This window comes from Diceros bicornis, chromosome 26 (genome assembly GCF_020826845.1).
Source record: "Diceros bicornis minor isolate mBicDic1 chromosome 26, mDicBic1.mat.cur, whole genome shotgun sequence".
Taxonomy (NCBI): domain Eukaryota; kingdom Metazoa; phylum Chordata; class Mammalia; order Perissodactyla; family Rhinocerotidae; genus Diceros; species Diceros bicornis.
Genome location: NC_080765.1, coordinates 8,859,728 through 8,875,174, shown reverse-complemented (window position 1 = coordinate 8,875,174; position 15,447 = coordinate 8,859,728). Strand labels below are relative to the sequence as shown.

At 44.3% G+C, this 15,447-nt stretch overlaps 1 protein-coding gene across 1 annotated transcript; it reads left to right on the top strand.

Annotated features, from left to right (window-relative positions):
* The first annotated feature begins 256 nt into the window (after positions 1-256).
* LOC131422259 (small integral membrane protein 10-like protein 2A) lies at positions 257-14,881 on the top strand. The gene is made up of 2 exons (XM_058569330.1): positions 257-566; positions 14,777-14,881. Exons 1-2 carry the CDS (start codon positions 381-383, stop codon positions 14,795-14,797), a joined length of 207 nt encoding a protein of 68 aa, XP_058425313.1. The 5' UTR covers positions 257-380; the 3' UTR covers positions 14,798-14,881.
* The last annotated feature ends 566 nt before the right edge of the window (positions 14,882-15,447 follow it).

Sequence of the window (15,447 nt, the reverse complement as noted above, 5' to 3'; positions counted from 1 at the left end):
CACCTCGTCCACGCATGCGCGTCTCACCTGGGGAAGGAGACAGAGGGCGGGGGCTAAGGGGGTGCGGCCAGGGCGCGCAGGCGCGGCGCGGGCATTGTGACGTCAGGCCGCGCGGCCAGGCTGGGAGAAGGCAGTGGCTCGGGGAGGCGCTTCCCCGAGCGTGACGTGCGGATTCTCCTCCCTGGGGCCCGCCCGCTCACCCACCGGCCTTGCCACCGCCTCACTCGCTCCCTTAGCGCGCCAAGCGCTGGCCGGCGGCCGGGGCGGAGGCCCGGGGGGACGCGGCGCCGAGAGGGCGGGCGGGCTTCGGAGCGCCGGGCGGCCCGGGTCCGCGGGCGGTCGGTGCGCGGCGGGCGGGCGGGCGGCGGGCGCCGGTCTATATGGCGGCGGCTCTGTCGGGCCTGGCTGTCCGGCTCTCGCGCTCGGCCGCCGCCCGCTCCTATGGGGTGTTCTGCAAGGGGCTGACCCGCACGCTGCTCATCTTCTTCGACCTTGCCTGGCGGCTCCGCATCAACTTCCCCTACCTCTACATCGTGGCTTCCATGATGCTCAACGTCCGCTTGCAGGTGGGTGAGCCGCGCCCGCCTGGCCCGTCTCCCCTGACCCTCCCCGCGCGCCGGTCTGCCCAGCGCGGCCCGGCGCACCTCGCCGAGGACGATGAAGATGCTGCCAGGCTGGATGCTGAGTGTATACCAAGCACCGTGCATTTCTCCTGCAACCCCACGGGAGAAAACCCCGCTGAGGTTATCGTTATCCCCGTTCTGCAAAGGATGCTGGTGGGAGGAGGGCGGGGTGGAGCGGCTTGCCTGGGGTAAGGGCCGATAGCTCGGGTGTGTGGTCCGCAGATAGGCGAGTGAATGCTGGTACGGGCTGGACAGGCCATGAAGAGGAAATTTTGAGCAGAAAATTACAAATTGTTGGGTTTGCAGGGTGGGTTTGTGATTGGCTTTATTAGTTCCCAAACTTTACGAAGCTTAAAAAAATATCCTTGATACTTAAAGTGGATTAATTGATCTTAGCTAATGTTCTGATAGATGTATCCTATTTATCCTGGCCAGGGGTGGAAGTGGGAAAATGAGGTGGAAGAGGGAGAGGTGCAAAAGGTTCAGAGGCCCGAAACAATTCAGATTTGAAATAATACACATACGCATTCGCACACGCCCAGTACCTTTGCTGGTGATCACCTTTGCTATAAATGATTGACATTTCTACATCCCTTGAATTACAGCTGTCTTTTTTTAGTAGAATGGAAAGTCATCAGATTGAGAATTATTCCTTTCCAAGTGTGTCATAGATGGCCAGGTGCCGAGCTTCTCTTGGATTCTGTTTACACATCTTGGAGTGCCTACTGTGTGCTGGGCACAGGCTCTGCGATGGAGGAGGGACGAGTCCCTGCCCTTGGGTGGCTTACAGTACTTGTGTTGCTCCCTGGTGTGCAAAATGAGGAAGCCTGAGCTGTAGGACTAGGCAGTGTTGAGACCATGTAGATGTTGTCCTTTTTTTTTCCTCCTCTGGTTTGTTATATCAGATTGGAATTGTCCCTATGCTTGGACCTTCAGGTTTTTGGTGCCCCTCCCTGGTCTTGGCAGGCCACATAAGGCTTAAAACCAACTGTTGATCAAAATTGTGTTAAGGTGAGTTGAGATGAACCTGCCTCTCTATTTCAAGGTCCAAATTGAGATACTTGTATGTGAGCAAGGGCTTGTGGCATGCTTAAGTGGTATCTGACTGAAAGAGTAGAAAGCGCAGCTGTCTTTCCAGCAGGTGGTATAAGTGAGTAAAGGGTGCTGGGTGTGGGGGCAGGGTAAACCAGAAAGCCTGTTGCCACTAGCCAGCTCTTGTTTGCGAGATCCGGTGAGTTCCAAGAGAAATTGGAAATCCTGATTTTTTAGATATCAACTCAAATTAAAAAAAAAATTTTGTGGCCAAAACAAAACGTATCTACAGGCTATATTTGACCCCAAGCTCCTACTTTGAGACCTCTTATCTATAGTTTTATTAATACTTTGCAGTCATTTATAAAATCACAAGGGTGACTGTAAGAGAAAACCTAGTACATAATGTTGAAAATTACCCTGTTTTGTACCATTAGAAAAATTGCCTTTCTCATATGTCTACTTACTGTAGTCTAAGCTACCATAATCACTCGCCTGGACTATTGCAGTAGCCTCCATCTATTTTCCCCGGGGTAGTTAGAGAAGTCTTTTAAAAACATAGATCATGTCATTCCTCACAAAAAAAAAAGAAAAACAAAACTCCTTCCCATAGCCCACAGAATGCAGTTCATGTGTTTTTACCCTGCAGAGCTGAGTTCTGCTCACCTAACCTCTCACCTGACTTGCTCCTTGCTTACCATTTCTCTCGGTTTCCTTTCTACTCTTTGTATGCACCAAGCCCCTTCCTGCCCCTGGGTATTTGCACGTGCTATTCTTGCCACCTTGAATGTTCTTCTTTGGGTCTTTGAATGCTGGTACATTCTTACACTTCTGTTCTCATTTCAGAGAGGACTTGTGATCAGCATATTGATATGATCTTGTGCCTGCTCTCTTCATTGCAAGAGTGCCGGATGCTTGTTTGTTTCATAAGCAATAAGGAATAAAGGACTCCATTTCTAATATGATGCTTAGAGTTTCCAAATCTCTCAGTTGTTTCTAGGGCTGTGAGATAATCTCTGGAAAGGTTATTCAAGTACAAATTTTATGTCAAGGAATCTGTTTTGTAATGATGGAGGGTAAGTGCATTTTGGAGGAGGGAAATTGGCTCTATGATAAAAGTGGTATGGGCAGTCAGGAGAGCCTAGACGCACCAATCCCAGACGCCCATAATGGGTGACTTGGTGGACTTGATGTCAAGTAATTGTCCAGCTCAGCAGGGCTTTAGAGATTGCGGGAGCTGAATGCTTCGGGCGTAGAGTGTAAGCTTTTTTAGTTCAGGGGTGAGCGGGGTGGGGGGAAGCGCAGACAAGGTGGTCACCGGCTGCTATAGGGGAGAGCTTTCTAAGAACCAGATGAAGATTTTGGGTTTGATCTTGAGCTTGATTAAGTGCAACAGTAGCCATTTCACATGCTGAGGGGCACCGGGGAGGGGGGGGAGTGGGGGTGTCTCTCTTCTTTACTGTAATAATTACATCTGCTACTTTAAACTCCCCTGCAGGTTTAGAGTTTCTGTTCATTTGTGAAAAATCACCAACTTACCTGATTTGAGCGTTTAATTATTCGGGCCTCTGGTAAAGGGAAGTGCAACAGGAAATAGAATCTGAGTAAAGGGGGACAGCCCAGCTCACTGCCTTCTTTTTATTCAGAACACTCTGTACACATCCTCTCCGTCTGTTTCGAGAGTAATAAGGAATAAAGGACTCCATTTCTCAAGTTTACTTAAAACCTCCAAGTCATTTGTTTGTAGGACAGGGAGACATTTTAAGGAGGTTGATACCTCTTTAATATGAAAGATGATTGAGAAAATAGGTGCAAAAGCACTTTGTAAACTCAGAAGGGTTGTGATTTAAGCATACTGTTTGCAAGCAAGCCTTAATCTTGAGTCGTTAACATCCTACTTACTTATACAGAATCTGAAATATAAGGCAGTAAGAAAAATGAGAATCCATACCAAATACCAAATGTAAAAGCAGGATAAAAAATTGTACTGACAACCTGCTATAATTTAACTAGTAATGCCTGCAACTTTTCAGTTATGTGGCCTGTGGGAAGAATCGAGTATCTTAGCCCCAGGTCACCTAGATTCTTATAACTATTCAAAGAGAAGCCCTAAAAAAGAACAGTCAGAGAAAAGAAGACGCCTTGTCCTCCTGCGCTATTGGCCACACCACCCTGTGCTGACCAGGCCTGAAAACCTTCCTTTGGCTCCTCCCTCTGTGAGGCCCCCTCCTCTTTTTTTTTTTTTTTTAATAATTTTATTTATTTATTTTTCCCCCAAAGCCCCAGTAGATAGTTGTATGTCACAGTTGCACATCCTTCCAGTTGCTGTATGTGGGACGTGGCCCCAGCATGGCCGGAGAAGTGGTGCGTCAGTGCACGCCCGGGATCCGAACCCGGGCCGCCAGCAGCGGAGTGCGCGCACTTAACTGCTAAGCCAGGGGCCGGCCCTGTTCGTTCTGTTTCTAACTGCTGTTTTGTAGTCTCCTCTTTCTGAATGGCTTTCTAAATCCACAGCTCCGTATGTTTCTATGTTTACCTATCACTTGACAATCTACATTCATTCATTCCAATCAGGTAGAAAGAGGTCGGGAATGCAGGGAGGGATGGGGAAGCTGGTTGCCGTTCTCAATAGAGCAGTCAGAGTGCACCTCATTGATTAGGTGCCATTTGAGCAAAACCTCGAAGGAGGTGAGGGCTGTAGCCTTGGAGATGTCTGAGCTAGAAGAGTATTTCGTTTTGTGCAGGGAAGGACCTACAGCTGGTGCAAGGCTAATGTGTTTAGAACAGCAGGAGGCTGGTTGGTGAGGATGGAGGCAGGAGATTCAGACCGAGAGGTTTAGGGGCAGCTCATGTGGTGTCTTGTAGACGTTGAAAGGACTTTGGCTTTGACTCTAATCGATTAAATGATCTTTCTTATGTCTGAACAATTTCAGAAGTAGTAATGATTCCAAGACCCTGGACCCAGGGTCAGTTCCAGCTTGAAATGAGTTTTATTCTGTTGCTTGATTTACATCAACCTCCTAGAAGAAAATTAGAGGAAATTATAGACTATTAAGAAAACGTTATAAAAGCTTATAAACTTTGTAAAAGCTTAATGGGCTAAGTAAAAAGCGTGCGCTCAGTTAAACTTAGGGGTTTGTTCTGGCTTCTGAGATAATGAACAAGAGTATACTTTGAGATGAATACCAAACATAGGAACACGAAAATACTCCAGCATCTTTGCTGTCTCTCGAGTGAATGCTTTAATCGTGGTTTTTCATATACTTTTGAAAAATTTTAAACCTATATAAAATTTGAAAGAATAGTACTGTGAATATCTATATCCTGGACTCAAGTTTTTTAAAAGTCTTACAAACAATCATATAACGATTCAAGCACATATTAAAGAGTATGAGTTAGATCTGTATGTGCTAATGTTAAAGATATTCACCGTATATAAAGAGAAGAAAAGCAAGTTTAAAAATCATCTATGTACTATTATCACATTTAGAAGGTTTTTCATAAATATGCTTGTCAATACCTGGGGGAGCATTCCAGGACCAGGGAGTAGCCCTAACTCAGGAGAGAGCCTAGGCATTGCTTCTTGGATGATCTGTGGAAAAGGAACAACGTTTCTTCACCTCCACAGACGGGGTTGCTTATAAACAACAAACATTTGTTTGTTACAGTTCTGGAGGTTGAGAAGTCCAAGATCAAGGTGCCAGCGTGGTCAGACTCCTATGAGGGCCCTCCTGGTTCATAGCCGGTGGCTTCTCTCTGTGTCCTCCCATGGTGGAAGGGGCTAGGCATCTCTGTGGGGTCTCTTTTATAAGAGCACTAATCTCATTCATGAAGGCTCCACCCTCATGACATAAACACTTCCCAAAGGCCTCACCTCCTAATACCATCATCTGTGGGGGTTAGGGTTTCAGCATATGAATTTTAGGGGGACACAAACATTCAGACTGTAGCACTTCCTGATAGCTTTGTAAGATCCAATAAAAATGAATTGATTTCACATGCAAAAGGATGAAGCTGGACCATTACACCATGTATAAAAATTAACTCAAAATGGATCAAAGACCTAACCGTAAGGGCTAAAACTATGAAGCTCTTAGAAGAAGACATAAGGGAAAATCTTAATTTGGCAATGATTTCTTGCTAAAACACAGGCAACAAAAGAAGAGGTAGATGAATTGGACTTCATCACCATTACAAACATGAAAATTCTTTTGCATCAAAGGACACTATCAAGAGACTGAAAAAGACAACTTACAGAATGGGAGAAAGTATTTGCAAATCATATATCTGATAAGGATTAATATCTAAACTCTTACAACTCAACCACAAAAAAACTAATCCAAAAATTGGCAAAGGACTTGAATAGACATTTCTCCAAAGAAGATATACAAATGGCCAGTAAACCCATGAAAAGATGGGCAACTGAGTGGAACATGTTTGTGGGCAGCCAGGCCACTTACTTCAGTGAGGACCTGACATGTCACCATGATGAGCTCTGAGCCCCAGCTCGGCCACTACAGCCTTGTGGCCCTGTGGGATGACCCAAGGAGGGGCTCCGGTGTCTAGGACCCCCTCTCCTGGCTCTGCCAGATGTGGACACAGCCCCCACTGTCCCCCTGCCCCTGGGCTCTCACGGACCCATCGGAGTCAGCTTTTCTCTGTGAGACTCGAAGCCTTCCCCACCCCGCCCCAGGGGCTCTCACAGGGTGTGTGACCACCCATTTCTCACTGGCAGGATCTCCCAGCCCAGACCCAGGGATCCCCATGCCAAGCTTAGCCTCTAAGAGTCTCCACCAACCGCCCCAGTTCCAAGTCGGAGCCTCGATCCACACAGACTGAGAAACACTCTCCCTGCCCAAACTGGGAGTGGCACTGCCCCCAGGACCCCTCCTCTCTGCCAGAAAGGCAATAAAATCCCGTGCTGGGGCAAAGAAAAAAAAAGTCATTAGGGAAATGCAAATCAAAACTACAATGAAATACCACCTCACACCCATTAAGATGGCTACTATAGAAAAGAAGGAAAAAAACATGTTGGTGAGGACGTGGAGTAATAAGGACCCTTGTGCACTGTTGGTGGGAATGTAAAATGGTGCATTTGCTGTGGAAAACGTTTGGTGAGTCCTCAAAAAGTTAAACACAGAGTTACCATTTGATTCAGCAATTCCACTTCTAGGTGCATACTCACAAGATTTGAAAGCAGGGACTCAGACACTTGTACTCCAATGTTCATAGCAGTGCTATTCACAATAGCCGAAAGGTAGACGCAACCCAAGTGTCCATCAACAGACGAGTGCGTAAACAGAATGTGCTATATACATACAATGGAATGTTATTCAGCTTTAAAAAGAACGGGCGGCCCGTGGCTTAAAAACCAAATCGTGCAGATTTTGAGGAAAAATTACCCTTAATTCTTTTCAAGCAAATCTGCAAACCAGTTTTACTCTTCACTTAAAGACATTAGATATTAATTTTTAAAAATTTTGAGGAGGGGTAGTTGATAAGGAGAAAGTTTATTTAAAATTAAAAAACTTGGGGCCTGTTCCGTGGCTTAGCGGTTAAGTGCATGTGCTCCGCTACTGGCAGCCCAGGTTCGGATCCCGGGCACGCACCGACGCACCGCTTCTCCAGCCATGCTGAGGCCGTGTCCCACATACAGCAGCTAGAAGGATGTGCAACTATGACATACAACTATCTACTGGGGCTTTGGGGAAAAAAAGGAGGAGGATTGGCAACAGATGTTAGCTCAGAGCCGGTCTTCCTCAGCAGAAAGAGGATTAGCATGGATGTTAGCTCAGGGCTGGTCTTCCTCACACACACACACACACACACACAAAAATAGGAATAAAGTTCTGATACCAGCTATAAGTTGAATAAACCTTGAGGACATTATGCTAAGTGAAATGTCAGACACAAAAGGGTACTTATAAGAGGTCCCTAGAGTAGTCAAATTCATAGAGATGGAAAGTGGGGTGGTGGGTGCCAGGGGTTGTGGAGAAGGAGGAATAGAGTTAGCGTTTAATGGGGACAGGGTTTCAGTTTAGGAAGATGAAAAAGTTGTGGAGATGGATGGTGGTGATGGTTGCATAGCATTGGGAATGTACTTAATGCCAGTGAACTGTACACTTAAAAAATGATTAAAATGGTAAATTTTGTTATGTATATTTTACTACAATTTAAAGAAAACCAAATTACTAGAAAAGAGATTATGCTCCTGGATGTTGTGGCAATGTTAAGTTGCCGTGAAAGTTTCTAAGTGCCTATTCTTCTCTCATATGATCCTAGGAACAAATTTCCTGGAGAGGGGAGGGCATGCAGGACAGTGGCTCGCACCTTTGTAAGGACTTTGGCTTGTACTCTGAGTGAGATGGGAAATATTTCACGGAGATGTGACCTAATCTGGTTTACTTTTTGAAAGGTTCATTTTTTAAAAAGCTTTATTTTGGGAATATTCAAATATACACAAAAATAGAATAGTATAATGAACCCCATGTATCCGTCACCCATTTTCAATAAGGATCAACTCTTTGCTAATCTTGTTTTATCTATTTCCCCCCAACCCTGCACTGTCTCCATCTCCCCACCCCACACTGGAGTATTTTATTTTATTTTATTTTATTTATTTATTTTTTAAACAGTTTTTTATTTATTTATTTTTTTCCCCCAAAGCCCCAGTAGACAGTTGTATGTCATAGTTGCACATCCTTCTAGTTGCTGTATGTGGGACGTGGCCTCAGCATGGCCGGAGAAGCAGTGCGATGGTGCGCGCCTGGGATCCGAACTCGGGCCACCAGCAGCGGAGCGCGCGCACTTAACCGCTAAGTCACGGGGCCGGCCCCCACACTGGAGTATTTTAAATAAATCCTAGCCAGAATGGATCACCTTTTTGGTTTTTTTTTTTTTTGCTTTTTCCTTTGAAATAATTTGACTTAGAGAAAAGTTGAAAAATAGTGCAGAAAGCTCCCATAGACCCTTCGCCCAGCTCCATCTAATGTTAACGTCTTACATGACTATAGTCCGGTTATCAAAGCTGAGGAATTAACATCAGTACAATGCTATTTGGAGTTCACCAGTTTTTCCCGCTAATGTTCTTTCTCACTTCTGGGACCCCACATTGCATTGCGTTGCCATGTCTCCTCAGCTCCCTCCAGTCTGTGACATTTCTTTGGTCTCTTCTTGTCTTTTGTGTCCATCAGTTGGACATTTGGGCTGTTTTCACTCTTCGGCTATTATGAATAATGCTGCTATGAACATTTTTGTAGAGGTTTTGTGTGGACATGTTTTCATTTCTCTTGGATATATACCTAGGAGTGGAATTGCTGGGTCATATGGTAACTCTGTGTTGAACCATTTTATTTTATTTTATTTTTTTTTGTGAGGAAGATCAGCCCTGAGCTAACATCCATGCTAATCCTCCTCTTTTTGCTGAGGAAGACCGGCCCTGAGCTAACATCTATTGCTGGTCCTCCTCCTTTTTTTCCCTCTTTCTCCCCAAGGCCCCAGTAGATAGTTGTACGTCATAGTTGCACATCCTTCTAGTTGCTGTATGTGGGACGCGGCCTCAGCATGGCTGGATAAGCGGTGCGTCGGTGCTCGCCCAGGATCTGAACCCAGGCCACCAGTAGTGGAGCACGCGCGCTTAACCGCTAAGCCACAGGGCCCTCATTTTTTACTTTTAAATATGATGCGTTTGGAGGTTATCCTGACATGGTGTGTGATATGGATCCAAACCAACCTTTCTCCAAACAGTACTGTGGTGAACAACCTTGTGCATGGGACATTTTTGTCCTTGTCTGTGTGTACACTAGAGAGTAAGTAAGCTTCAAGAAGACAGAGCCCTGTTTGTCTGCTTGGCATACCGTCCTGATACTAGCACCTGGCTTAGGGTAGGGGCTTAGTGAATGCCCACTGATTGAATCTGTAGCAAAAATCGTAGGAGTAGAATCCCGAATGAAAGGTTATACATTTGTAAATGGTTTTTGAAGTTATTGCCAACTTGCCCTCCACTGAGTTGTTGCACTGTATGCTTCCTCAGCAATGCCGGGGGTGCCTCTGGGTGCTCCCCATTCACTCTTTAGCCTTGCAGCCTTGGCCTCGGCCTCTGCCCCTCCACTGAAACGTGCGGGTCCATGTTTAGGCCACTTCCATGTTGCCATCCAGCAGTCACTTCTCTGTCCTCTGCTTTACAGAACCTCTCAGCAGCATTTTGTCATTTGTTCCCTAAAACACTCTTGATGGTGATAATGATGATTATAGCTGCTGTTTATTGGATGCCCATGAGATGCTGGAAGAAGGTGCTAGGTGCTGTCACACATTGAGTCCTCACAACATCCTGAGAAAAGAAGATTGCCAAGGCCCCTGAGCTGGGTCATAGCCTGGCCCTGGGACGTGGGAACGCCCCTTTGGCGTCCAGGTGGCAGAAGGAGGAAACAGGGTGGTGGCTAGCGAGAGCCGCACACCCGGCTTTTTAAGGGCAAGTGTGATTTGGACGTGTCGACTGATTAGTGACAGGAACTCAGTACTGTTAGTGTGTTTCCTGTGGTTATGATTCAGCCTAATGTAGAGATGACTGAGTCGTTCCTGTTTCTCATCCTCTAAGCTGTGTAGCAATTTGAGGAGTTTGTTTCAGCCATCTTCTCAGTCTGATCATTTTAGTCGTGAGCACAGCGATGTTAAGGTATGTTAATGTTCACATCTAAAAGCCCAGTGAAGCCGGGATGGTCTGGGATCGCGTTTGTGAACCGTCATAAGGCAGGACCCTGCTCCAAGCCCACTGTCGTCCTGACCTGGCCAAGCAGCCGCTGCTCATTTAGCTGTGTCTTCCCCTGGCCGCCTTTGGGAATAGCCTTGCCAGCTGGCTTTCAGAAGCATAGAGGCCAGGATATTTTTAGTTTACAGAGCAGTGGTATCCAGACTGGCAGGTTCCTGAGGCCATTAATAGCTCAGGCTGGGGAAGGTAAGGTGACAGCAGTCCAAGAGGGCAGCAGCTGCCTAACTGGGTCAGGCTTATTGTCATGCAGCAGGACGGCTGCCTCCAGCAGGCAGGGCTTTTGTGCAAGATGATTTCCCTCATCTGCACTGAGGATCATGGACAGACCCAGACAGTCTCCTCACCCCGTGCACATCACCCCCTCTGCCTCTGTGGTTCCATTTTCAATCTTTGTCATCTTTCGGGGGGGGGGAGGGGGGAGGAGGGGCGGGTGAGGGAGTAAGTTCAGGAATTTACTCCCAGTACTGCACTTTATTTTTCCTAAATCATACTGTCTTGAACATCAAAATAGACTCTTTCCCTCATTCTGGTGGTCTCAGTTTTGGTGGATAAATGTGTTTGCCATAATTTATGCTGCTTATTATTTTGTAGACTTAACACGGGGGTGGGAGATGATGAGATAGCTAGGGCCAAGGACAGTTAATTGTATAATTATGCATATTTTATTTGGTACAATATAGTGTACCTATATATGTAGTATAGTGAGAATAAACTACAAAAAATATTTCACAAATGACTACCTGTTCAGAAATTATTTGAAAGTTATTTCTGGCTCTCAAAATGTAAGTAATGTGGGTAACAGTCTAGCACCAGAAGAGGTGGCTAGCTGAGGGTTCAGAGCCAGAATGTTTCACTGACCTCCTGAAGTATTTTTGTTAAGAGAATAAAATACATAGTTTATTACCAAATTTACTAAAGAACTAGAAGATCTTTAGTAAACAGTTTATCATTATTAAATACACGATTACATTAATGGTACCTTATTTAAAATATTTTAATGCAATTCTAGAAATAATTCATTTTTCTGAACAGTACTAAGTCCTTGTACAAGGACATAGTAAAAGTGGTTAGAAACTAATTTTTCTGAGAGTTGGCTCATATTAAATGACCTGTTTTTCTTAAGAATTTTTTTAAAAACCTATTTTAATATGGGTTAAAAATATATTTAGGAATGCTTCCATTTCAGGAAAATGTTCATTCTTAGTACCTTTCATTCAAATCAATAAAATGTAAGATTTGGAATAATTTGGTTTGGAAAGTTAATTTGAGAGAACTGTCAAGAGAAGTTAATTAGATTTGACTTGGTGAACCTAGAAAGTATTTGTTTTGAGTTGTAGCTGGAATCAACACTTATAAGAATTGCACCTCTCAAAAGTTCTCAACACAAGAAAAAAGAAATTGTAACTATGTGTAGTGATGGATGTTGACTTATTGTGGTGATCATTTTGCAATATATAGAAATATCGAATCATGTTGTATACCTGAAACTAATGTTGTCAGTTATATCTCAATTTAAAAAAAAAGAATTGCACCTTACATTTGTTTATTGCTTTGTACTGTTCTGTTTTTATCAGTTGTTATGTAAAGTAATGGTCACACTTCTATCCATAAAAAGTTTTCTGCATGCCCCATAGATTATATCTATGTCTATATCTGTCCTTATTTATAAACTATATATTTTGCTCTACCAAAATATGGTATATATTATAAAACATAGAAAAAGTTAAAAGGGGGATGAGATAAAAATGAAGTAGGCAAAGATGTTCTGATATTTTCTCCCATGCTCCTTGAGGTAGAGTCACCCCGTTTTATCGACTGCTGGACTAGAAGATTGTGTGAAAGGTTTTACCTGTAGCTAACTTAGCTGTGCAAGAAGCTGTTGTGCTAACCGCCCTCTTTTTGGAGCACTCAATGCAGTTGGCGTCTATGACAGTGTTTTCCCGAGGTGCTTTGAGCCTTGCTTGGTGGCTCTGGTGGCCCCTCGCCTGTCTGGTCTTTAGGTCTTGGAGATTCTGGCCCTCTGTACCTTACCATCTTTCTGTCTTCTCTCTTGATGTCTTACACCAGAGCCATCATTTATCTACTTCCCCAAAGCTAGTGACTTCTGACTCTAGGTCCCCAGCTCTGACACCTCTCTTGAGCTAAAGACTTTATTAATCCGACTGTTTGCCGGAGTCCCACAGTCAAACTCCATATGTCCAACCTGCACTCCTCAACTTCCCCTAGACTTGCTCCTCCTCCCCATTTCCAGTTAATGACACTTTCATTACCCAGAATTGAAAGTGGGAAGAAACCTCACCTTCTTCGACATCTAGTCAGTCACTAACTTTAAAAAGATACTTCAATTTCTCTCTCTACTCTCACAGCCTTACTTCTTTTCCCTGCACTATTGGAATAGCTTCCTAATTGGTCTGTCTAATGTGATTCCTTTCCAGTCTAGCCACCACTCTGCAGCCAGAGTAATTAATCTAAACTGCAAATCTAGCCAGCATTTCCTGGCTGAAAATTCCTCATTAGCTCTTCATCACCTGCTGAATGAAGTCCAGGCTCCTTGTAACTGTGGCCTTGCCTCTTTATCAGCCCCTGATTGGCTCCACAGCCCATTCCTTAGCCCTCTTTGCCTTCTACTTCAGCGTCCAATAATACTTATTTGCTGTATTTTCTTCCCAGTGTACTCTCCTTAAATTTTTAAAAAATTTAACACACTTTTAGGGTCATATAGCTTACAGAGTCTCCTAGTTCCACAAGATTCCTTAAGAGAAACAGCAGTTTCCTGCCTCCCATTTCTCCATCGCCATAGCCAACTGCTTTCAGCTGTGGCTGGTTCTCTTGGCGTTGACTTCTCTGTCTAAATTCATGCTTGTGCTCTTGCTGCTTGACTTTCACTTGTAGGCTTTGTCTTTCTCTCACTGTGGAGGTGAGGTGTCAGCTGCCTCCTGTCCAGCTTCTGCCTCACGTACCCACATTTCCATCCCTCCTTCTTCCCAATAGAGTTACTGCATTTTAGACTGCTGTGCCTCCTTAGGCTAGCTTCTTCGGAAGATTACTGAATATGATTTATGTATTTATTTTCCATCTATTAATGTTCTGGGGGTATGGCTGTTTTTTAAAGGAACATGTGTCAGAGACTTTAACTCACAGTTAATGAGAGAACTAGTAAAATCTTATAATCAGTTTAAAGGAGAATTGAGACAACACACACACGTATGTAATCAGGAATGCTCAAGTGAATTTACAAATAGATGTAAATCTAGTCAATATCCATACATTTGCAATAATCAGTTGCATTCTTCTGGATAAAATTAATTTTCATTTCTTTGGACAAGAAATTGTTTGCCTTCCTCTTAAGTTTTCTGCAACTCGCAGAGTTGTAAAGCAGCTCAAAGACAAAGGCGCAGGGCCCTATAGAATTAGATAACCCAAAGGATGTGCTAGACAGCACACCCAGTAATCTCATTTTTTGTCCATTTCAAAGCTTTTCACGGTTTTTCTGACGTCTTCCCCATCTGGCACATAACAATGTCAAAGAAAGATTATTCTTGGTCACAGAAAAAGGCTGGTCTCATTAGGTTTGCAGGTGCAGCAAGAGTGCTAACCAGATGGGCCACCTTGGGTTTGCTCTTGCACAACTGCTGAGGTCACTAATCAGCTTCTGTCCAGAAGTTTTTATGCAGAATCTCGTTAAAACCCTCAATTATTTGCTAGTCTGAGAGTGGGGAACTAATTCCAAGAAACTTTCTCCATCATATTTTCACTTGCAGTAACCTATAAATTTGAGTGAATTCTTCTCTTATCGAGGCTCCAAAATTTGCTGAGGTTCCTGACCTGCCAGCGAGTGATCTTCCTTACCACCTGAAGGCTGGAATCTTGTCTGCCAGGACCCCTCCAGGCTGGTTTTCCTGGGAGGGCTTTGTAGACATTGGATCCATAAGTAAAGTTGACCTTGATTCTTTAAAAGTGACTTGTCATACTTGAGTCACTGAGAATCATTCTCAAATAGGACACTTCAGATAAGGCCTTGGTTGCATAATTGAGTCATCCAATTATATCCCATTAAAAGGAGGACAGATTTTTATTGAACCTACACAAATAACTATGTGGCTGTGAAAATACAAAGCCCAAGAGTGTACTTTTTTTAAGTATTTTTAGGAAACACTGCGTTAATAAAGTACTGTTCTTTTTGTTGTGGTGTCTAACTGGTAGGTTGTCATCCTGTTTTCTATGAAAATGTAGGAATCCTTGGTACCAGAGACTGTTAAAGAGATCTTTATGTTGTTAGAAAATATCTGATGTGTGTAGACTCTCTTAAGATTGTATCTTCATTATAACACTTTAATTTGATTATCTTTTTCAGGTTCACATTGAGATCCATTGAAGGGCTTCTGCTGATTGACAAAGGCGTGTCTTCAGGCTCACCACATCAGAGAACACACAGCATGAGAGATGGAAGAGGGGCTCTCGGCATCTGCCTCGCAAAAGTGACGGGAGAGGGAGAGGACATGGACAAACTATTACATAGACTTAAAAGAACACAGAAGGAGGGCCCTTGCCCATCAGACATACCTTACTGGTTGATTAAGCCTGCAGTTGATGTAAATGGAAATTCACAAAATGAGGAGTTATCATTGGAAATGAGAAATGATCTGAGTGAGTTCAACCTCTTGCTTCACAATGGCAACCAAGTGCTGCCATCTTTGAAAGAATCATTAAGGAGAAATTCAGCAGCGGCTCAGAGCAAGACTGTGGATCTGTTCTTTGCTCCTGTAGAAGAAGAGTGTTTTGCTGGGGTGTCCTGTGGTGTTGGGGAAGCTCTGGTGAGGGACTGGCTGGGAGGAGGGCCCAGGGCCACTGATGGCCACAGAGGATGGTGCCACAAAGGAGAGCCTTGGGAGTCAGGACTACTGTGCCGTCAAAAACAGTCAGAAATGGGGATTTCTGAGGATCAACCACCCAGTGCTTTTCTTGAGGGGCTAGGCCCTGAGTTGGAACCATCTTGCCTGCATTCCATCCTGTCTACACTGCTGC